This window comes from Dromiciops gliroides, chromosome 4 (assembly GCF_019393635.1).
Source record: "Dromiciops gliroides isolate mDroGli1 chromosome 4, mDroGli1.pri, whole genome shotgun sequence".
NCBI classification, from domain to species: Eukaryota; Metazoa; Chordata; class Mammalia; order Microbiotheria; family Microbiotheriidae; genus Dromiciops; species Dromiciops gliroides.
This window is the reverse complement of record NC_057864.1, coordinates 122295321-122319200: the sequence shown is the minus strand read 5'-3', so window position 1 is coordinate 122319200 and position 23880 is coordinate 122295321. Positions and strand designations below refer to the sequence as shown.

Sequence of the window (23880 nt, the reverse complement as noted above, 5' to 3'; positions counted from 1 at the left end):
TGATATCTAATGAGCTGGCAACTTGGAAATGTGCCCAAGCAAATTTGTCCCTCCAGGCAGGAATCAAAGTCTCCCTTGGAGAGGGGTAGGCAGAAGAAACCTTAGAAATCTATCTATTCATGCTTTCCTGAGAGCCACATCTAGATACTCATGTGAACATATTAATTTACATGGGCAAAACACACACACACACACACACACACACACACACACACACACACACACCCTACAGATGGAACTAACTGAACCTCACAATTGACTGACTATAATGGGTGAGGGAGAGGAAAGAGTCAAGGTTATGATCCTGGGTTGCTGGAAAGATGGCCTTACTAGAAACAGGACAATTAGGAAGAGGGGAGGGTTTGGGGAAAAAGATAATGAATGTTTTGTGAACCTCTGGAAGCAGGGGTTAGGGTACAGTGGCTGAACTAAAAACTATAGTACTCAAATAGACAGCTCTCCTACTCAATAAAGAATACTTAGGAAGGACCCTAGCCATATATTCATTCAATGAGAATTTACTGAACTTTGTCGAATACTATGTATCAGGAACTGTATTAGGCAGTAGGGATAAAAAGAAGCTTGCATTCTTTTGGGGGAGAAGCTTCATTGACACAGGTAAATAAATCTAAAATATATATTATGTAAGTTCAAAGTAGCCTTTTCAGGGGTTTAGGGGAGGGCACTAGAAGACTAGAGGGAATGAGGATAGGCTTGCTAAAGGAGGTGATACTAAAGCTAAACCTTGAAGGAAACTATAGATTCTCAGAAGTGGAGGAGAGTGTACATTCCCAGCAATGAGGCACAGGTGACCCAGTGGATACAGTGCCGTGACTGGAGTCAAGCCGACTCATCTTCGTGAGTTCAAATCTGGCCTCACGCACTTACTAAGTGTGTGACCCTCGGCAGTTTACTTAACCCTATTTGCCTCAGTTTCCTCATCTGTAAAATGAGCTGGAAAAGGAAGTGGCAAACCACTCTAGTATCTCTGCCAAGAAAAGGACACCCCCCCCCCAAAAAAGGGGGTCACAGAGTCAAACATGGCTGGAAAACGACTGAACACGAACATAGGCAAAACTGAAGAGGTTAATAAAGGCTTCTGCTTAATAGGCAGAACTTGAGACCTGAGGTCTTTTCCACTCTGGGGCCTCTCTAAAAGTTTATTTAATGGCATTGCGTTTCTTGCATGAATGAATGGATGGATGGATGGATGGATGAATGAATGACGCAACCTAGAGATACTACAGCTGAGAAAATATCTCCGCTTAAGTTTGTTCTATCCTTTAAGAACTTAAGGCTGAGGAGAGAGTGCGCGTGCTTCCTAACCCCAGCTATCCCACGGGGCAAGTCACTTGACTGAGCTGGTGCGCTCTCCTCCTCAAGCCCAGTCGCCAACTAGACGGCGCATGCGCGCTGCCTGCTGGGGAAGGGGTTGGGGAAGGAGGGGAGGGAGGGAGCGTGCTGACAGCTTCCGCTTTCGTTTCCTTCTCTTCGCCTACTTGGTTGACTGCCCCCGCTGGACTCCAGGGCGGCGGTGGTGGCGGCAGCGGCGGGGGGCTGGGAAGCTCCCGGGCTGTGGGGGGTGTGGTGCGGTGAGGTGCGGCCTGAGCGAGCCCTCCCTGGTAGCCATGGCCTGCACCCTGCTCCAGTTCTGCCACTTCCAGGACCTCCAGGCCGCCAGGGACTTCCTTTTCCCGCACCTGCGGGAGGAGACCCCCAGCGGTGGCGCCGCCCGGAGGGACGATGGTAAGTCCCTTCCTTCCTCCCCCTGCCGAGGTCGCTGCCCACTCAGTGCCCCACTCCCTCACCCCGGCCTTGAGCCCCTGGAGGCCCGCGCCCCTCCCTGGCCCGTCCCGGAGGAGGCCACTCTCGTAGTTCCCTGTCAGTCAAGCAACCAACATTTATTAAGCACCTTGTGTATACCGGGCACTGAAGTAAGCACTCCGATACAAAGAAAAGGTCCCCCCGGCCCCCCCCCCCCAATTCCTCTGCTCTGAAGGAGTTCACTGTCTAATGAAGGAGAGAACATGCATACAACTGTGTCCAAGCAAAAGACGGTCTGGATAGACGGGAAGTAATCACAGAGGGAAGGAAAGGCCTCTAGGTGGAGGCAGGAGGGAGGGCATTCCGCGAGTGGGGTGCCCTTTCTCTTCTCCCACTTTCTCTTCTCCGGCGCTTGGTCCGTTCTTGCCTTCCTAAACTGCGTCTTCCTCAATCTCTCCTCTCACCCTCCCCTTCCCAGACCCAGGAGGCAATCTTCGTCTCCCTCACTCCCCCTCCCTACCCCCGAAATTCTGGGTGTCCCCTTCCTTTCTCCTCCCTGGTCTCGTCCTCCTCCCAATTCAGCACCAACTGTCACCAGCCCTATCTCTGGAAAAGCACCGGCTCCATCCCGGGGTTTCCACTTTCCTTTGGTTTCTTGCTTTCTCCTTTCTCAACTTAAGATGCCACAAACCTGCAGAAAGCTGTTTGGTGATTTAGTCCTGAAGCAAACTGGCTTCTCCTTGTGTACAAAGCAGCTAACCTTTCCAAGCCAGATTTTCTGGTTGCTATTCAAGTTGATATTCTTATATCTGCTAGTAATTTGTACCTTGTCCTGGAAAAGCAAATTTTCCCCAAATGAGATGGTTTATTATCATTTTTATTCTCAATTAATTTTAAAGTAGCGTCCACATGAATATGATATTAAATTCCAGACACCAACAGGGTTAGGGCAAATTTTGGACTTAGTGTTCTGTTATATTTGTATTACAACAATTTCAAGTCTACCCTTTACTACGTGCTCTAAAGGATAAAACGATTGTCAGAATTCACCATGTTTCTTATGTTCTCGTGTTTCCAATTACAAGTATTTTGGGCTTGTAGCATAGTATAATTACTTTTTAAAATACCCATACCATCATAGGTAATAAAAAGCCCATTAATAGGAAACTTTTTTATTTTAAAAATTTGTCTAAATCTATGAAATTGAATGCTTACATTTACCAAGGGAATCATTGCCATGCAGGTATAAATCGTTTTCTAGTACCCTTAAAGGTTTTAAGTCATAAAGGTGAAACTGGAAATGGTAACAGATTGATGTGGAGGATAGTTGGGTTAGTTTACAGACTGAAAATTCATTTGCTGTTTATTGTAAATAAGTCCTCATAGCCTAACATTCACTCTGTATTTATTAGAGCTTAAGTTTTAGAGTTTAGATGTTATAGTTGTACTGATTATTTTCAAGAAGAGACTTTTCAGACATGAGAGTGAAGTTTTAGGACATTGCTCTCTCTCCACTGATTGTCTTCCTACCTATCTGATCTCTTCTCGATCTTCTTTCCTGGATCTTCATCCAGGTCACATCTTCTAACAAGGAATATCTCACAAGGCTCTCTCTCCAAGGTCCTCACCTCTTCTGCCCCACTATTTCACTTGGTGAACACTTCTGCTCCCATGGATTCAATGATCTCTATGCTAAAGATTCTCAAATGCACTTATCTAGTTCTGATCATTTTCCTGACCTACATTCTCACATCTCCAACTGCCTGATGAACATATTAACCTTGATGTCCTGTAGACATCTTAAATTTAACACTGTCTTTTCTCCCAAACCCTCCCCTCTTCCCAAATTCTCTATATTGTCAAGGGCACCACGATCCTCTCATTTCTCCAAGTTTGCAAGCTAGGTGACATCCTTGATTGTTCATTCCCTCTCACCACACATTTCCAATGTGTTTGCCAAGGCCTGTTAATTTCCCTTCATAATATTTCTTGTCCATGCTCCCTTCTCTCCTCTGGTACTGCCACCCTAGTACGGGTCCTCATCACCTCACTCCTAGTCTGTGTTGCAGTAACCTGATGTCCCTTCCTGCCACAAGTCTCCCTCCTCTCTACTCTCTCCCTCCATACAGCTGTCAAAGTGATCTTCCTAAAGTGCAGGTCTGAACATAATCACCCAGCCCACTCAATAAACTCCAGTGACTGGCTCTCTTTCACTTCTAGGATCAGATATACCCTTTTCTGTTTGGTGGTCAATCTCCACTCCCCACTTTGCAGTATTGTTACATCTTAACTTTCCCCACTCCTGCTCCCCCCCCTCCCCCCAACACATTTGTTCTTTGATCCAGTGATACCTGCCTTGTGTTCCTTGAACAAGACACTCCATCTTCCTACTTCGGGCATATTCACTTGCTATCTTCCATACCTGGAATGCTCTCTCTCCTCATCTCTGCCTCCTCACTTCCTTCAAGTTGCAGATAAAATCCCAGGTTCTACAGGAACCCTTTCCCAAATCTCCTTAATTCTAGTGCCTTCCCTTTATTATCCAGTTTATCCTCTATGTAGCTTATTTGGACATGGTTTTTTACATGTTGCCTCCCCCATTAGACTTCTTGAGAGTAAGGACTGTTTTTTACCTTTCTTTGTATCTCTGGCATGTACTTGACATGTAGTAGGTGTTTAATAAATGCTTATTGACTGATTGACTAATTCATGGTTTCAAAGAATATTTATAAATAAGTATTTTTTCTAGGTTAACAGTTTTTTTAAAAAGCCATCTTCATCTTTTTACCTGTACCCCCTCATGCCTAGGGCATATGCAAATAGCAAAACAGACATTGATTTACTACTCAGTCGGTATAGATTATTTGCCCTAAGCAACAAGTTTTATGAGCATATGATATTATATAACAGCAGAATAGGAAACCTTTGACTTGAGCACCCACTATAGAGTGAGTTATACATGATGGATTGCTTCAAACACTTTTAAATTCATATTCTATTTTTGTAGCTTCATGTCCATATATTACTTTATATTTTCAATTATAAAGAAAGGGACATATCTCACTGCCTCAGAGATAATGAATTCTACTCAACTATTAATAACATTTTATTCTTTAATCAAATGCCAGTAGTTTTAAAACTGAATTTGACTTGCTTGGAATTTAGGGATGGTGGTGGTGGTTTGCTAGTGACTCATAATAACCTATAATTACTAGCTCTTTCGGAGCTACCACAAATATAAAGTGAACATCCAGAAAGGGTCAAAGCATTTTTCAACCTTTGGGGTATTGCAACATGATGAACCTGTTAATTTTGCCATTAGGTAATCATGTCTTTGGCCTGTAGAAGGAACTGAACTTTTTAACGTCTTCCTTATTTTCCTGGGAAGATAGAAACTGAACAAACAGTATATGAGGTTTGATCCTACGATTAAACAGAGATCCTGTACACAGCTTGAATGGTGTGCCTTTCTGACCAATGTGTTTTTTAGTACAGTGCTTGGCATGTTGTGACATTTAATAAATGCTTGTTCCTTTTCTCTGCCCTCTATCAGCCCCCGATCCCATTCTCAAATCTTCAGTGGTATTCTCTTGCTTCTAAGACAAAACAGAGAATCTTCAACCTGGTGTTTAAATCCTACAGCCTGGTGTCCATCTGTCTCTCTATCTTCCTTTCCAGCCTTTTTCATGTTACTTCCTTTCACTTGTCCATTTCAGTCAAACTGTCCTATTAGCTGTTCCTCCCACACTAGATTGCATCTGTTTATGAGCTTTTGCACAAGTGGTTCTCCTTATCTATAGTGTACTTCATCCTCACCTCCACCTCACAGAAGTCCTAACTTCTTTCAAAGTACAGTTCAAGTGCCACCTCCTTTAAAATGCCATTCTGGATTTTACCAGTGGTTAGTGCCTCACATTCTGTATATAGATCTTCTGTATGTACATACCAATGAACATGTATACTTCAGTAGAACATAAGCTTCTCGGGGTGGGGGGTGTTTAGCCTTTTGTATTTGGAGACTGCTGCTAGGTGGTGCAGTGGCTAGAGAAGTGAACCTGGAATCAAGAAGACTGGAGCTCAAATTCAGCCTTACATACTCAATAGCTTTGTGACCTGGGATGAGTCACTTCAGTTTGCCTCAGATTTTTTATAAAATGGGAACAATAAAGCACCTACCTCCCAGGGATGTTTTGAGGATAAAATGAGATAGTATTTCTTAAGTTCTTTGAAAACCTTAAAGCACTATATAAATGCTAGCTATTGTTATTTTTTGTTATTATTATTATTTCTCCAATGCCTAGTGCATAGTGAGGGCTTAACAAATACTTATTGATTGTTCTGCTTTCTTTCCTCTGTCGTGTAAATCTTTTAATGTTTCTCTGAATACTTCACATTTGTCATTTGTTATGATATCATAATATTCCATTATGTTCATATACCACAGTTTGATCAGCCTTTCCCAAAACAAATCAATTTAATTCAACAGATATTTATTAAATACCTATTATGTGCCGGGAAACATATACATAATAGACAATGAGAACATACTTTGTTGACTGTAGTGTATGGAGGATCTTTATTTTTATAATTATTCTCCTTGGAGTATATCCCCAGTAGTAGAATCCCTGGATCAAAAGGCATGCCTTTTCTTTCATGATTGCAAATTGTTATCTTAATATTTGGACCAATTCTCATCTTCAGTCATTGTGTATTAGTGTCTCCTCTCTTATGGTGTCTCAAATAGGAGCTATTTCTGCATTTCATTATCTGACAATTTAAATATGAGGTTTTTGGTTTAATTTATATTTTATAAGTGATTTGGAGCATTTAGACATTGTTGATAATTCACATTTTCATTAATTTGCTATAAATCTTAGATTTCAGACTTTCATCAGAAATACTTGATGCTAAGATTTTTTCCCCCTACTTGAGAGCTTCTCTTAGAAATTTTGATTTTTTGTTTGGGGTAAAATGTTTTGAACTTTATGTAACTGAAATGTTATTTTTTAAAAAAATAACATTTACAAACATGGTTATTTCTCATTTACTTGCCACTGGATTCAGATGTCTCCAGAGGAGAAGTGAGGCTGGTAACTTTACACAGCCTTACCTCACTTATATCTAATTCATTTACAAATCATGACCACCTTCCTGATGTCGTGGCCCTCTTCGAAGACAAACAACAAATATTCCTAAACATAGATCTGAAAAGTATCAACTTTTCTTTAAAAATAAATACTATTCATTTGGAGCTCATTGTAGTGCATGGTGTTAGATGCTGGGACATACCTAATTCCTGCCAAATTCTGCTACTTTCTAGTTGTGCTATCAGTTATTACCAAATAGGGGTCCTTCCCCCAGTGTTCTTGGGTTTATGAAATACTAGATTACTGTGTCTGCTTGGTTTTGCTTATCTATGCTAATCCACCATTTAAAATCAGTACCAAATAATTTTTTCAAATCATAAAAGTATTTTATTATTTTCCAATTACATGTAAAGATAGTTTTCAACATTTATTTTCATAAGATTTTTCGTTCCAATTTTTTTCTCCCTCCTTCCCTTCCCTCCCCCCTCCTCAAGACAAAAAACAATATGATATAGGTTACATATGTACAATCACATTGAATATATTTCTGCATTAGTCATATTGTGAAAGAAGAATCAGAACAAAAGGGAAAAAACCTCAAAAAAGAAAAAACAAAAACAAAAGTTGAAACAGTATGGTTCAATCTGCATTCAGAATCCACAGTTCTTTTTTCTGGATGTGGGAGAACATTTTCCATTATGAGTTCTTTGGAATTGTCTTGGATCATTTTGTTGCTGAGAAGATCTAAGTCTATCACAGTTGATCATTGCACAATGTTGCTATTACTGTAGTACCAAATAATTTTAATAATTATTGCTTTCTAATATAGTCAGAGAAATGGTACAGTAAGGCCCCCTTTATTCCTCCTTTTTTCATAATTTCCTTTGAAATTCTAGATATTTTCTTTCTCCAAATGAAATTTGTTTTTATTTGGTATAATTCTATAAAGTAATCCTTTGGTAGTTTGATTTGTGAAGCATTAAATCTTTAAATTCAGATCACATCTTTTTATTATGTGGGGTGTCCCAAAAATCTTAGTTCAGTTTTTATTGTTAATAGCTTAAATCGTCACTGACTTAATAACTTAAACCTGCTCTGAGACTTTTGGAGTACATTGTATAATTATTCAGCCCAAACACAATTAAAGTGCTTTATTTCTGTAAAGAGTGTTTTGTAGTTGCATTTTAAAAAAAATTCTAGACTTTAAAAAGTCTTGGTAGGTTAATCTGAATATTTTATATGTTGTGAATGGAATCTTTTGAACAGAATTTTCCTTTTTAGCTCTTTAGGGTTTTATTAGTAAAGCTATTGGTCTTTGTGAATTTATTTTGTATTCTGAGACTTTTCTGAAGGCATTGTTTCATTGAATCCTTGGGATCCTCCAAGATAACCATTGTATTGTCTGAAAATGGAAATAATTTAGCCTCCTTGCTTAGACAGTTTTCTCCTCAGTTTTTATTACTTAGCATTTCTAGCACTATGTTAAAGGAAAAAAAGAGGTGTTCTTTATGTATACTTCATAGGATTATAGATTTAGAGCTGGAAGGAATCTTAGAGGTCATCAAGTCCAACCCCCCTATTTTACAGAGTAGAAAACTGCAGCTCAGAAAGGATAAATGATTTGTCCAGGGTAACATAATTATTAAATGTTTGAGGCAGGATTTGAACACACATCTTTTTGACTCCAAATCCAGTGTTCTCCATTATGTCATGCAGCTTTTTTGACTGGATGGTAATTGATACTATTGGAGATACCCAGACTAAAAGTAGGAAAATAGTATTGTCAGGCTTACATTAATTATTTAGGATGTTATTGGATTGTTTTCATTCTATATTTATTTTTAAAATGTGTTTCCTGTATTCAGCAAACGCTTGGGTTTTGTTTCTTATCCAGTTTGTCCCTTTTTCCTTATAATGGATTGTCTAATTGTTAGGCTTATGTGTTTCTCCATTTGATTGTTTTGGGTTTTTTTTGTATTTATTTGTATCTATTTTCTCTTTTAAGTCAATATATTGTAAAAAGTGACCTGAAAGACCATAAGAATTTTTATGGCTAGGAAAGGAAGTAAGATGATCATATATTAAGAAGGAGATCCATTATGGACAGCTCTAATGCAATAAAGTCTTTAAAAATTAAAAGAATGAGAGAAAGGTCTCCAGTGCTTTAAGTGGATCCATGAATTTTAGGTAAGAAAGTGTATGATAATCACACAGGATGCTGGTAAAGCATGGAAGGGTTCTAGTCAGCTCTGGTACAGAGGGTATCCACATTCATATCACAAATTTAACTAAATGTGGGACCCAAACTTGAGACATGCTGTGTCATACTCTGATAATTTTTACAAGCTCTTTACTGAAGAGGAGACAAGAGAAAATAGGATTAGTTTAAATGTAAGGAAAAGTTTTCTGGCAGAGAGTATTGCTAAATATTAAAATGATTAGGAAGGAGAATAGAATTATTTTGTTAGAGTAATAGAAGAATTTAGCTAGCAAATTGCTTTAGTTTTAGCCATTTTTCTTTTTTTCTTAATATATATTTTAACTGATATCCTGTTCTTGTTTTTTACAATAGCAGTAACTCACATTATCTCCTTTCATTTCCCTACGAGAGAGGCAATCCTATATGACAAATATTTTTAAAGATAAAAAAAAAGAGAAAAATCAACATCAATCAAAACATTGAGGAAGACTGAAAATATGTGCAATGTACCCTACTTGTGGACCTCCTATCTCTGTAAAGGGGTGGGGGGTGGAGTATGTTGTTTTCATAACTCTGCTTACTTTACTGTGCATCAGTTCATGTAGATCTTTGTGTGTTTCTGTATTCATCATCTTCATAATTTCTTACACCACAGTAATATATTCCATTACATTCATATACCACAGTTTGTTCCTCAATTGATGGACATCCACTTTGTTTCTTTACTGTCATAAAAAGTGCTGCTATAAATATTTATATAATTTAAATAAATATAAACATGGGGACTTTCTTGCCAGTAGCTTCCTTGGGGGTATAAGCCTGTAGTAGAATTACTAGATCAATGGGTATAGACATTTTATGAACTTTATTTGCATAATTCCAAATTACTTTCCAGAATGGTTATATTGATTTATAGTTACACCAACGATTCACTTATTTTTCTAAATGATATTTACCTTCTGGGTTTTTCTACATTAATAAACCAAATAAATATAAAGTATGAGATTATAGAAGATAACATATAATCACCCATTAGATTGTGAGCTCCTTGAGGAGAAGGACTGTTTTTTTCTTTGTACCTTTAGCACCTAGCACAGTGCCTGCCCTAGTAAGTAGTCCCTTAAAATTCTTGTAGTCTTGAACTTAATCAACGAGGAAATTCTTTTTCCTAAAAGAAATAACTGAGAAGATAAAACCACTATATTCATATAGAATTTTTTGTTTTTCTTTTGAAAGCTTACTTAAAAAAACATTAAAAGGCAATATTAGGACATTAAGGGACATTTGCTTTCTTATGTTGTGAACTAATGTAACTGAATGCAGTTAATAATCTACTGTAAAATTTGATACTGATATCAGATGGTAGTATTAATTTTTAATTTTTGTACTCAAGAAAGTCTGAGTCTAATCTATTATTCATTGTGGTATAGAGCTGGTTCTGGGTTCTCAAAGGTTTTATGCCATTGGAATGTAAGCTCTATCAGGTATGTGACTGGGAAAGTTTCAGTTGTACTGCTTGCCACACACTACTGTTTGAGGACCAGCTTTTGTTGTAATTGTTCAGTCATTTCAGTTGTGTCTGACTCTTTATGACTACATTTAAGGTTTTCTTGGCAAAGATTTTGGAGTGGTTTGCTATTTCCATCTCCAGCTCCTTTTACAGATGAGGAACTGAGGCAAACAGGATTAAATGACAGTCACACAGTTAGTATCTGAGGCTGGATTTAAACTCAGGAAAGATGAATTTTCCTGACTACAGGCCCCAGAATTCTATCCACTGTGCCACCTAGCTGCTCCAAGGCCCAGTTGTGGAATGTAAAGAAAGGCCCAATACCAGCAGACTTGCCATTAGTGATGAACTTCTTGTCTTTGAGAATGTGGGGGGAAAAATTACAAAATGGCTGTCAGTTCACTTGTAGCCCCCTGTGCTTTTTCAGTGAATGGAGGCAAGAGGATTACTGAGAATCATACAATTTTTAGCCCTTCTACATACATTAATTAAGCTGTTGTGAGATACTTAGCTAGTGACCAGCAAATAGACATGCTATTAAAGGACCTGGAATCATATTAACCTTGACATTCTCTCTGTAAATGAAATCAGAAGACAAAAATTGTATATAAATGGAAGGCTGGCTCACAGGTTTTCCTTGTAGAGGCAAATAAAGGAGTTGATTTTATTGTGTGCCTTAAGGCAACAATAAATATTATTTCATGGATCACCTGGTCACTTCTTATTGCAATGCTCATAATGAGCAGTCATAATAAAACTACCACAAACGCAATTGTAGCTTATGTGCTGATATGTGTTGCTAAAGATAAGGCAGATTCTACAAAGTTGGTGAGTCTTTTCATATTAAATCAATAGATACTTTAAATAAGAAACAGCTTGATGTAATGTGGTTAGAGTTGGACATGGAATCAGGAAGATTGAGGTTCAGTTCTCCCATGCCACTTAATAGTGAAATGGACCATAGGTGAGTCTCTCTGAGCCTCCACAAACTTTGTGAGCATCTCTAAAATTCTGTTGGGGGGGAAAAAAAGGAAAAAAAATTCTATTGGAAATCAATGGGAAAATAGAAATTGGTATAAAGTTTGCTTTATGTGTTTGTTTTGCACATCTGGTACATCAAGAGAAGTCTAACTTTAAAACATTTTGAAGACTTTTGAATGGTTTTAGCTTATGTAGATCATTTTTCCTTTTTTTTATTTTAGATAACCAAGTGTTGAAAGCATGTTTTATACTAACAAAAGAGTCCTGAAGCCATAAATCTTAGACAATAATTGATATATTTCATATGCTGAGTTGGCTGTTTTTCATCCAAACAGATAAATGATAATTATGGTATACATAGTAAACTTATTTTTAAAAAATTGTTGCTCTTTTAAACATCCACTTTAACTTCTCAGTGATTACCCCATCCCTCACAATACCCATCTCTTTTTTAAACAATTAAGTATAATCAATCAAAATAAATCAACTTACTGGCCATGTTTGAAAATAGGCCGTTGTCTACTTTGCTGATAGTTGGGAGTCATGCTTCAGCATAAAGGACTTGGACAACTTTCTAAGACTTATCCACTAAGCTGTTGACTAGTTGTGTGTGTGTGTGTGTGTGTGTGTGTGTGTGTGTGTGTGTGTATCAGTGTAAAGAGTTCCCAGCTTTGCACCCATCCTTGACACATGCTTTCATTCATGCTAACTTAAATGTAGAAGTGTAGGCATGGGGGAGGGGAGAAACAGGGAAATATATTTTGCAAAATATATCTTAGTAGTAAGAAGTGAAAGAGGTTTAAAGTTTGTAGATTATATAGAAATTTCACCCCCAGATATGAGGACTTTTAATGAGTCACTGGATAAGGTGAGCACTAAATGATATTACAAAAAATTATATTGGTAACTCTACAGGAAATGTCCTGTTACCAATGAGGGAGTCATTTCCCAGTGAAGGGTATGTTTATGGTTAGACCACTAATTTGTTAGAGAAAAGAACAAAATCAGTAAAAAATTTGAAGAGCAAATAAAAATGAGAAGATATGATATGTCATTTAAACCTGACCTATTTAAATAAACTGTTGATGCTAAAAATTAGGAAATGGTTAGAATAGATAGCAGACCTAGAAACCTCCTCAGCTAGCAAATTTTTATATTCTTGCCAGAAAGATGTAGCAGCCAAGGGCAACACTAATTTAGAATATAGATTTGGGAAGTAAATACCAAGGATGGTAGATAATGAGCACAATTGTTTCATAAAACAGAAGCAGTTATCAATAATATTAGTCAATAAATGTGTATTAAATGCCTATTATGTCCCAGGCATTGTGCTAAGCTCTGGGGATACAAAGAAAGCGATAAGACAGTTCTTGCCTTCAAAGAGTTTAGAATCTAATACCTAAAAAGAAGTTGAAAAGTTGGGTGGGGGCTGGGTTTGGGAAATAGGAGTACCCAGCCCAGGGACATAATGAAGTCCTATAGCTGGGGTGGGAAATGATCTCAGGAGATGTGAATTACAGAGTTGATTTCATCTTGCAGAATAAGTTTCTGGAGATCATGAAATCCAGGTCAGCTGGGTAGGAAATGATGGAAGAAGGAAAAAGAAATTTACAAAGTCTGGTGAGAGATCCAAATAAACTAGGTCCTCCTAAGAGCATTTAAGCATGAAATTAGGACCACAACAGATAGAAAATGGAAGATTTTTCAAGTTTACTAAGCTATTCTTTTTATCAGTTACTGTGGATCTACCACATTTAAGCACCAACATAATCCCTAATGTGCTGCACGAAGAAGCAGAAATTGCAATAAAGAAAAAAAAGATACCCAAGAACAGCTGGACCAGAGCAACTACACACAATGGCAGTCCAAACTAGAGATGACATGATTGTAAGGTCGTTGAAGGATTTTGATTCCTAAAACACCTGGAAGAGAAGAGGATACCAAATGCTTGGAGAAATCATAGACTTTAATACTGTTGAAAGAAGTTGATTATAAAAATAATTACTAACCTGTATGCCAACTTTTCCATCCCTATAAATCTTTGAGAATAATCTACAAATGCATTGAGAAGATTCTTAATGAAAATATAGATTTTGTTAATGGTATATGCAGCAAGCCACATCTTTATGATCATCCAATTTGACTAAAAGGTACAGATAATTAAAGATCCACTATTGTTATTTTTTGCTGACTGTAAAAAAGCATTTGACTGGGGCAGCTAGATGGCTCAGTGGATGAAGCACCGGCCCTGGATTCAGGAGTATCTGAGTTCAAATCTGGCCTCAGACACTTGACACTTACTAGCTGTGTGACCCTGGGCAAGTCACTTAATCCCAATTGCCTCACCAAAAAAAAAAAGCATTTGATGTCTTAGCGCAAAGTGACACCTCCAGCTCTTTTCCAACAAAGTGTCTTTAATGCATATATATAAAATTCTTTTGTAAAACATAACAGAAATAACTTTGACTCTCTGATCTGAATATACATATGAGGTGAGAATTGAAGCAGACATGTTTGCTAGTGGTGGTGTGGAGGGTGGCCAGTGTAGAATACTAATGAAAAGGGATCCCCTCTGGATGGTAAAATCTCCTAGATCTCCTGTTTGAGGATGGGATTTTACTGATTGTATCAAGCCACAGAACATTGCAAAACCTCTTGAGATCCACAGTCTTTCTATTTTTTTTTTTTTTTTGCTGGGCAATGGGGGTTAAGTGACTTGCCCAGGGTCACACAGCTAGTAAGTGTCAAGTGTCTGAGGCCAGATTTGAACTCAGATACTCCTGAATCCAGGGCTGGTGCTCTATCTGCTGCGCCACCTAGCTGCCCCGAGATCCACAGTCTTTCAAAGGATTTCAGCCTAACTCAAAGAATATTATAATTGAAAGGGACTTAGCATTTAACATGAAGCAATTATGAAGATTTTTTTTTTTTTTTTTTAGTGAGGCAATTGGGGTTAAGTGACTTGCCTAGGGTCACACAGCTAGTAAGTGTTAAGTGTCTGAGGCCGGATTTGAACTCAGGTACTCCTGACTCCAGGGCCGGTGCTCTATCCACTGTGCCATCTAGCTGCCCCCAATTATGAAGATTTAAAAGATGAAACATCTATTTGTCGTAATTTGTGGACTTCTATATTTGCGTCGTATAAAAATGAAAATGGATGATTTTACATTTGCAGGGAAAACCATGTGGATAAAGAATCACTCAGTTAAGAATTCCTATTTTCTAGGCTATAATATTCAATTGGGTAGATAACCAATAGACCTGGAGATGGTCAATGACCTGTGTCAGAATTCAGTAGAAGAGAAAGAATAGGTTTGATTGTCTTGATCCCAAGTTTCTTCCTGAAATAAAAATTCATCTTTTAAAGACCAATATTCTCACAGTGATTTGATGAGACTGTGAATCATGGAATTACCAGGCTTTGAAGAATTAAAGGTATGGATCATCCAAAGGATAGTAGAGCATCATATGATGGGAATAATAAGCTGTACCCTACTACCTACAATTAATTATCTAGGAGAAGCAGCATAAAAATCAGCAGAGAAAGCTGGTCAGAACAAGGATTAACTGATAACCTGTGTGCTTCATTGGAATGCATGAATTGCCAAGAAATCTAGAAAGAGCAACCCAGGATCTTGGGTGTACCCTTTTCTGGAGAATTGAGAAAGGAATAGAGACAAGAATGTCACAGGAGATGAGGTAAGGATGAGCTGCTGTCAGTACCATTGGAGAGAAAACTCATTCAGGTGAGATCACATGTCTGTTGAAGCATGTTTCATTGAAAATAAACCTTCCTGGGGCAGCTAGATGGCGCAGTGGTTAAAGCACCGGCTCTGGATTCAGGAGTACCTGAGTTCAAATCCGGCCTCAGACACTTGACACTTCCTAGCTGTGTGACCGTGGCCAAGTCACTTAACCCCCATTGCCTAAAAAAAAAAAAAAAAAGAAAAGAAACCTTCCTGAAAGAAGACGACTATATACGCTTTTTTTAAAAAGTGTGCCTGTATTTTAAGAAAATTTTTCTTTTTCTTATAAACTTAACCATCAGCAAACATGAATAGTTAAATATACAAAGAACAAAAGTTTTTTTAATAAAATGTTGAACTTGTTACATTGTTTTTAAAAGTATACATTCACTTTACACAGAAGTAATAATTGCTCTATTTTTTAATTTCCTTCTGTGAATTTAAAGATGCTTTATTAATGCATTTTTTTCCTTTTAATTCTATCATTAGCTACACATTTACCCCCTGCATAGAAGCCCTCCATTGTTTTTTTGTTTTGTTTTGTTTGAAAAGAAACTGCCATGGTATCCTTTAATTTTTTTTTTAGGTTCTCCCATTAAGTTTCATGTAAATACAAATTTTGACAAATTTTTTTTTTAATTTTGTGTTCCAAATTCTCTTCCTCCCTCCTCCCCTCCCCAAAACTCAAGCAATTCAATATAAGCTATGCATGAGAAGTCATGCAAAACATTTCCACATTAGCCAGGTTGTGAAAGAAAACAGACAAAAACAAAACCTAAGATAAAAACTAATACACAAATTTAAAAAATTATGCTCCAATCTGTATTCAGACATCATCAGTTCTCTCTCTGTAAATGGACTGCATTTTTCATAGGACCTTCAGAGTCTTCTTGGATCATTGCATTGCTGAAAATAAGCAAGTCATTCACAGCAAATCATCCTACAGTATTGAGAAGCCCTCCATTGTAACAAATAAGTATAGTTAATCTTGGAGACCTTTTCAGTCTGATGATTCTATGGACATTTTAGCATAAAGATTTTTTTCTTGTTGATTTACTATCACATAATTTTTCTGAAAATAGGTATCAAAGAATATTAGATTTGAAAGGGACTTTAGCATTTAACATGAAGCAGTTTTGATGATTTTGAAGATAAATGCCTATTGTTGTGGGCTTCCTTTACTTTTTGGGATAATAGGAAGGTTCAGCAATGTAATATTTGGGTTATGTCAGAATGTAATGAATGAATGATTTTACATTTTCTATTAATATAATCTGTTGAGCTATCTAGCTTTGTAGGAATGGAAAATTAACAATTCATAATACAGAAAATAAGGAAGCTCTTATTTTCTGTTGGTTCCCTTTAAACATTTTTTTCATCTTTTAACGCTGATATTTCTTTTGCCTGGAGAAAACACATTACGTTCCCCGCCCTGCCTCCCCCCCCCCCATTTAAGTGAGACAGAGCTTTCTTGAATTTTGTATATATAGATATCCATATATGGTATCTCTATTATTCCTCAAACCAGAATCAAGGAATTGTTTTGGTCATGTGATAATATGTACTTCTGTTAGACCATTAAAATGATTTTTTTTTTCATTTTTCATACTGCCTAATGGCTTTCAGTTTCTAATTTAGTTTTTTAACTTGACATAATCATGTTGGAAAAACAAATAGTGTCAAATTAATTTCTTAAACATAAAATTCAATTTTGTGTCTTGTTTAAGATCTCTGTTCAGTGATGAAAGACTGTTTATGAGGATAGGATATTCAGTAGTAAATTAGATTAGTGTTTGAAAATGAACAAGAACTGTGAGTGATAAAAGTTTGATTTCTCATATGCGTTTTTAATGGGATAGTTTTCTTTTGGAACTGTCATAACCTAAGGCTTATTTAAGATTTTTCTTTAAAATGAGGGAATGGTAATTTGTATCTTTAGTGACATGGAGACTTTAGTGGTTATATAATCTGTCAAATGACAGTTTGTGAACAGGTTTTTATGTTGGTATAATCTAATCATGGGACAAATTCTTCTCTAGAGAAAGTTGTGATTATATTGGTTTGTTTTGTTTTGTTTTTTTAACTTTCAGTTGCAGGCTTCCAATTAAAAGTCAGTGCTTTAAGGGTGAATAAGGATTCATGTTTATGTTACTAATGATACCAGACAATTCATAGTCATGTTGGCTAATAGTGAATTTTTAAAAAATCCCTCCAAAAAATAGTCCTAGGGGTGCAGTGGATAAAGCACCAGCTCTGGATTCAGGAGGACCTGAGTTCAAATATGACCTCAGACACTTGATACTTACTAGCTGTGTGACCCTGGGCAAGTCACTTAACTCTCATTGCCCTGCGCAAAAAAACCCAAAACAAAACAAAAAATAGATCTAGCAAATAAAAGGTCAGGTCACAAATTAAAGCCTCAACCAGTTTTTTTTTCCTTTTTTGTTTCTGTCCTTAGTATTTGGTATAATTCTCAAGACATAATTAGGTGTGCACAGTTATCTAGTGCCATACAGTTTGCAAAGTGCTTTTCTTAAGATCACAAGTTCAAGTATTAATCCAGTTCATAGATGAGGATCCTGAAGCTAAGAAAAGTTAAGTGACTTGCCATTATCACACCATGAATAAGTGACAAATATCACACACTGAATAAGTGACAAAGCTGGAATTCAAAACTAGATTGTCTTTTTATAGATATTCATATAGAGCAAATACCTCCCTGCCCCCAAATCAATGAACCCTTCCTTGTAATTAAGAAGCAGGTAAAATCAACCAGCACATAACTGTATATAACAGTGTGTATGCCATTCTGCAACCATAGTCCTTTCAATCCTCCAGTGAAATGGAAGGAGTACATGCCCTCATCTCTTCTTGAGAGCCAGCATTTTTCATTCTTACTACATTATTGCACTTAATTTTAGTGTTCTTTTCATTTAGATTATTGAGTCACTATGTAAATTGCTTTCTGGATTCTGCTTACTTTACTCTGTATCAATTCATAAAAGTCTTCCCATGTTTTTCTGAATTACTCATATTCGTTACTTCTAATTGCACATTACATTCATATATCTGTAAAGTTGCTATCTAACTATACTGTCTAAAAATCTAATGAGTGGTCGTCAATAAATTAGAAGCTTTAGCAAGAGTTTAGACTTTTAAGTACTTATTAAGGAGCATAAGAATTTGGTGGAGAGAGAGAAAGAGGCCTAGATGCCTACATCTATCCATCTCAGGGAGCCAGCATTTCTCACACCACTCTCCACGAGGTCCTGACAAAAAGAGAGAGAGCCTCACCCCTTCTTCGTCCCATAAGCCTCCTCTCTAAACCGGAAACATCAAACGTCACTTCTGACACCAAGGAACTTACCTTCCAAGCCACATGGCTTGCCCTCAGACACCTTCTCCTCATGGCAGAGCTTTCCTACAGTATCTCTCCAGCAGGGGGTGTCACTCCAGTGGTCACATATTATAGTTTAGTCAGCCTTACCCCAATTGATGGGCAAATCCCAATTTTAAGTGAGGCAATTGGGGTTAAGTGACTTGCCCAGGGTCACACAGCTAGTAAGTGTTAAGTGTCTGAGGCCAGATTTGAACTCAGGTACTCCTAACTCCAGGGCCAGTGCTCTATCCACTGCGCCAACTAGTTGCCCCTATCTTTGATTTTAGATTTATTTTCGAGTGGTTTAAATTAGCACAGTTAAAATTGAGACAAAAGTAATTTTACGAAGTGGGAGGCCCAAGAATAGGAATAAATAGAGAGCATCAAAGTCAGATCATCTTGCATTTACTTTAGTATTCTCAATTGTCGTTTCTGTCATTGAGTTGCATTGGGAATGAGATGCAAGGCACTTAAATAAAACAAAATTAAGGCTTGTGTCTTTAAAGGAAATAGTCTTGTTTTTTGTTTATAACTGGAGTACTGTCCTGAGCCAATATGCTTCTGCAATGTCTGTTTTAAAAGTAACAGGGATATTGAATACATAACCTCTGACATATGAATCATGAAGTGAATGCAATAAGCATAAAGAAGCACTTAGTCTATTAATAGACTTAACCAGTAGAAAATATATGCTGTTCCCTGAACTTGTCAGTGTGACCACTTTGTCATTGACTTCTTACAAAAGAACACTTGTATTAATAGAGGACAGATACAATTTCAGAATGATTTGAATGTTGGTTTGGTTTTGCTGACTTCATTAAAATTCTAGTCTTCATCCTGGGCCATTTTCTTATTTAAAAATAAATATAATAGGGGGCAGCTAGGTGGCTCAGTGGGTGAAGGACTGGCCTTGGATTCAGGAGGAATCCAAGTTCAAATCCAGCCTCAGACACTTGACACTTAACTACTTGTGTGACCCTGGGGCAAGTCACTTACCCTTATTGCCCAAAAAAAAAAGGAGTAAATATAACTCTATTGTTTTTTGGGGGGATTAGGCTTTTAAAATAACATTCATAGATAGAGTTGGAAGGAACCTTAGATTATATCCAGAGATGTCAAAAATGCTCAGCATTGTGGAGGAGGCCTGCAACACTCCCTAATACAGCTTGAACCAGATTAAAATTTAAGTGGAAAATATTTAGCAAAATAAAAATACAGTAGAACATCGATAATGTTAATATTTGGTTTTCTAAGGCAATATGAAGCTTGGTGGCTGCCTTTCTATTTGAATTTGACACCACTTATTTAGTCCAACGTCCTCCCTCATTTTATAGATGAGGAAACTGAAGCACAGAGAGGTTGAAGTGACTTGCTCAAGATCATACAGGTATTAAGTGCTACCTCCTTTATGAAACCCTCCCCTCTTCAGTTTTCCTTGTACTGTACTTATTTCTGTACATATGTAGTCTCTTCCCTTCCTTCCTTCCCCATTGCTTCTCTCTCCCATTTCAGTGTAAGCTCCTTGAAGGCAAGACCTATTTTGTTTTTGTATTTGCATCCCAAAGTCTGGCTTAGTGTGTACTACACATAGTAGACTCTTAATAAATGTATGTTTGCTTATTTGAATTGAATTATGCCTTGATTAATACAAAAACTTTGTAATGCTTCTTGGTTTTTCATGTTGAAGTCTTTCTGACAACTGCTGCTAGTATGTAGTATACTAAAGCTGTTTGGCTTTTTCCTGCCCTGAACTGTATCCTATTATCTATCAGCTCCTTATCAAGTCTTTTAAGACCCAGAATAATCAGGCTACAACTTGTCCTTTTTTATCTTTCCCTAACCTCCCATGTGTACCTTCTATTCTGCTCCTGCTGGTCCCTGTACACATCTAGCTTATGATTCTGTCCTCTGTGCCTTTTTTCATGCTATCTCTTCCTTCTAGAAAGTGTTCCTCATTTCTCTTAAAGTTCCTTCAACAAAGCTTCCAATTCATCAGTATTTACCAGGGCTCATTAGCCTTTTCCAAATGAGAAGTTGATTTCCCGATTTCCCTGAAATATTATGAAAGTGTATTTGGAGAAGGGTGGGAACAAATGCTGATGTGAAAAGCAGTTGTGACAGGAGAGCAGTCTTCTCTTTCCTTCTGATAATCCTTTTTAACCCATGAGAAGGGATGTGTAATGATGGCTTATTTAGAGATCAATCATTTAGTGGTTTTTGGTTTTTGTTTTTTTTTTTGCGGGGCAATGGGGGTAAAGTGACTTGCCCGGGGTCACACAGCTAGTAAGTGTCAAGTATCTGAGACCGGATTTGAACTCAGGTACTCCTGAATTCAGGGCCGGTGCTTTATCCACTGCGCCACCTAGCCGCCCCCCCAATCATTTAGTGTTTTAAGATTCACTGGTGGAATAGATGACTGGCATTTTGAGACTCTTTCTGTACCACAGAATTTAGCTCTTCATTTTATTTATTTTTAATTCCCTAACCTTTGTCATGTTTGTAAGTTTTTTCAGCTAGTTGTATTTCTCTAGGACAGAACTATATAGGATTATATTTCTTTTGTATCAGCCTCATGTCTCCCCTACATTACTACATTGCTTATTAAACTTCTGGGCACATAGCAAGCAATCACTTAAATACTTTGAATCATATATTAGATGGAACCTAGTGAAAAAGTATGATAAAATAGTTGTTTTTAGCAACATAAAGGAAGGGGACCCATATTCTGGAAGTTGGAAGTTTGAAGGGGATTGGAAACCTTAGTTGTGGGAAATGATCCAGTGGTAGAAGGGAGATCCTGCATTTGGGAAAGTGTTGCAAAGGAGAACTTAATTGCTAAGTGGAAATATCAATCTACCTTAAAACTATTTGCTATCATAGTGAGTCTCTGTATTCCAGGGTCTTTTTTATTCATCTATCTCAAGGACTATATATCCAAAGCAAATTAGCTTTAGTAATATTTTTTTTTGTGAGAATATATAGACTTTACAATAAAATTCACAGCAATATTTGAAAACCTAAATGGACAGATCATTTAGACCTTCTCACAATCTTCAAAAGCTGTCTTCCATTTTATGTCAATAGTACATAATTTTTTAACGTTCACTGAACATGTTGATATGGATACTTAGGTTAGAGGTTACCCCAGATAATTTCTAATAATTTCTTCCTTTCAGCTTTTTCATGATTTTTTTTGACCCCACAGGCATTTAAGTATTACTAATGTTAATGGTTAAAGAATACCTATGGCTATAGATACCTATAATACCTATTTTAGAAAAACTGGGAAAAGAACTTTTTAATCTATCTGGCCATTGGTTTTTATTTCTAAAGAACATTATTGAGTTCTCAGGTAGTCTTTAAACAAGAAATAACCTGGAAAAAACAAAGTGGTAGGATTCCAACACCTTCCAGCAGCTGATGTTAAGTGTTAATGAGGCAGAATCAGATGTTTCTCAACTGCAGTCAGGAGACTGGAAATTATGTCAGTGGGACTGAATAGAAATAAAAACTTTGATACAGGCAGTGTTTACCTTACAAATTGGTTGTGCTCTCAGAAACTCAGTTGTACTTTGATGATCTGGAACTCTAGCTTTCTCATAGAAGCAGATGTTATAAATGGTGGTGAAGTTCTCAGGCTGTCCCCCAAAAGGCTATTAGTCTATAACGTTCTTGAAATATTATTTCAACAGTGGTTAACCAATAATTTTTTAATATTTATGGTTTAAAAAAACATTACTTATGTCATTCTTTTCTATGGGAAAATATGATCCAAATTCCACCCTTAACCCTCCATAGGTATGAAGGAAGGCTGTAGAAAAGAAGGCAATAGGTTAAGTGTAATGTTTGAAGATAAAAGTAACTTGATAACTCAGTAGTTTCATATCTGTATAACAGAAAGCATCTTTCAAGGTTACACTTCTGTGGTGTTTAGATTGGGGCATACGGTGGAGGTAGAATTACTGAATTTGATATACAGGTCATTTGAAAATCGAATGTTGATACATCTGCCTTGTTATTGTCTTCTATGCCTTTTTTCTTGCTATCTCTTCTGCCTAGAAAGTGACCTCCTTTCCATCTAGAAAGTGTTCCCCATTTCTCTTAAAAGTATCAAAATACTTTTAAACCCTAGAACAAGTCAATTACTTCAACAAAACTTTTCCATACTATTCCAGTTCATTAATACTTCTGTTCTCTAAATTCTTATGAATATATCTGCCAGTTCTACTACAGAGATCACCTGCCTTTTCCTAATGATGAACCACTCCTGATTTCCTTGAAATGATAGGTCCTGAGAGTATACTTGGAGAAGGGTGGAAAAGAGTGCAGTAGTGAAAAAGTTGTGACAAGAAAGTTTATTTATATGTAAGTAGTTAAGCTAAAGGACCTCTAAGGTCCTGGCTAGCTCTGGCATTATTTTTATATGTTGATATCTATAGAAGATTGCCTATCAGTAATAGATGTTTATACTCATAAATCTATTCCTTTCCCACTATTTCTGTCTACAACTCTTAGTGAAAACTGGTTTCTCCTTGATGACACAGCTTTTCTGGCCACCCTTTCCAATACGGGCTGCACCATCACTCTCCTCAAGGCTGGAGAATTGGAATATTCCTTTCTCCCATTGCTACTTCCAGGTTTTTCCTCTTCCTCTATCATTCAGTAACCTCTCTTCCTTTGAGGTTCATGCTATTTATATCAATCACCAAACCAAAATCCTGGTAGCTGTTGTCTACAGATCCTTCAGGACACTTCCCTTCTGTTCTCAATGAGTTCAATCCAGGTTTACAATTTTTCACTCCTCCCCTCATTCTAGGGGACTTCAATATACATATTGATTCTCCCTCAAATATCCTAACCACTCAGTTCCTCAGCCTTTTTACCTCTCATAAGCTATTCTTCCACCCCACCTCAGTCCACACACAAAGATGATTATACCCTTGATCTTGCCATCATTCACAAATGTATCACTTCCATTCAAGAAATCCCCTAATCTGATCATAATCTGTTGGCTTTTCACCTTTCCCTCTGCTTTCTCTTATATAGTTGTACTTTTCATCTGCACCATGACCTCCATCCCTTGACTGTTCAGTTCTCTCCCAGGCTGTCTCCTCTGTACTAGCCACTCTCCTCTTCTCCTCATCTTGATTCCTTGGTGAATCAATTCAACTCTATACTGTCCTCCTCTAGAATTGCTAGCCTTCTTATCACAT

The 23880-nt window shown here is 37.2% G+C and overlaps 1 protein-coding gene across 1 annotated transcript in view; it reads left to right on the top strand.

Moving 5' to 3' along the window:
- Positions 1-1465: 1465 nt before the first annotated feature.
- RAB3GAP2 (RAB3 GTPase activating non-catalytic protein subunit 2) overlaps positions 1466-23880 on the top strand; it is a 110884-nt gene continuing 88469 nt past the window's right edge. Inside the window, 1 exon segment of the mRNA XM_044004566.1 lies at positions 1466-1746. Coding sequence (XP_043860501.1) covers positions 1629-1746 — 118 coding nt within the window. The 5' untranslated portion in view covers positions 1466-1628.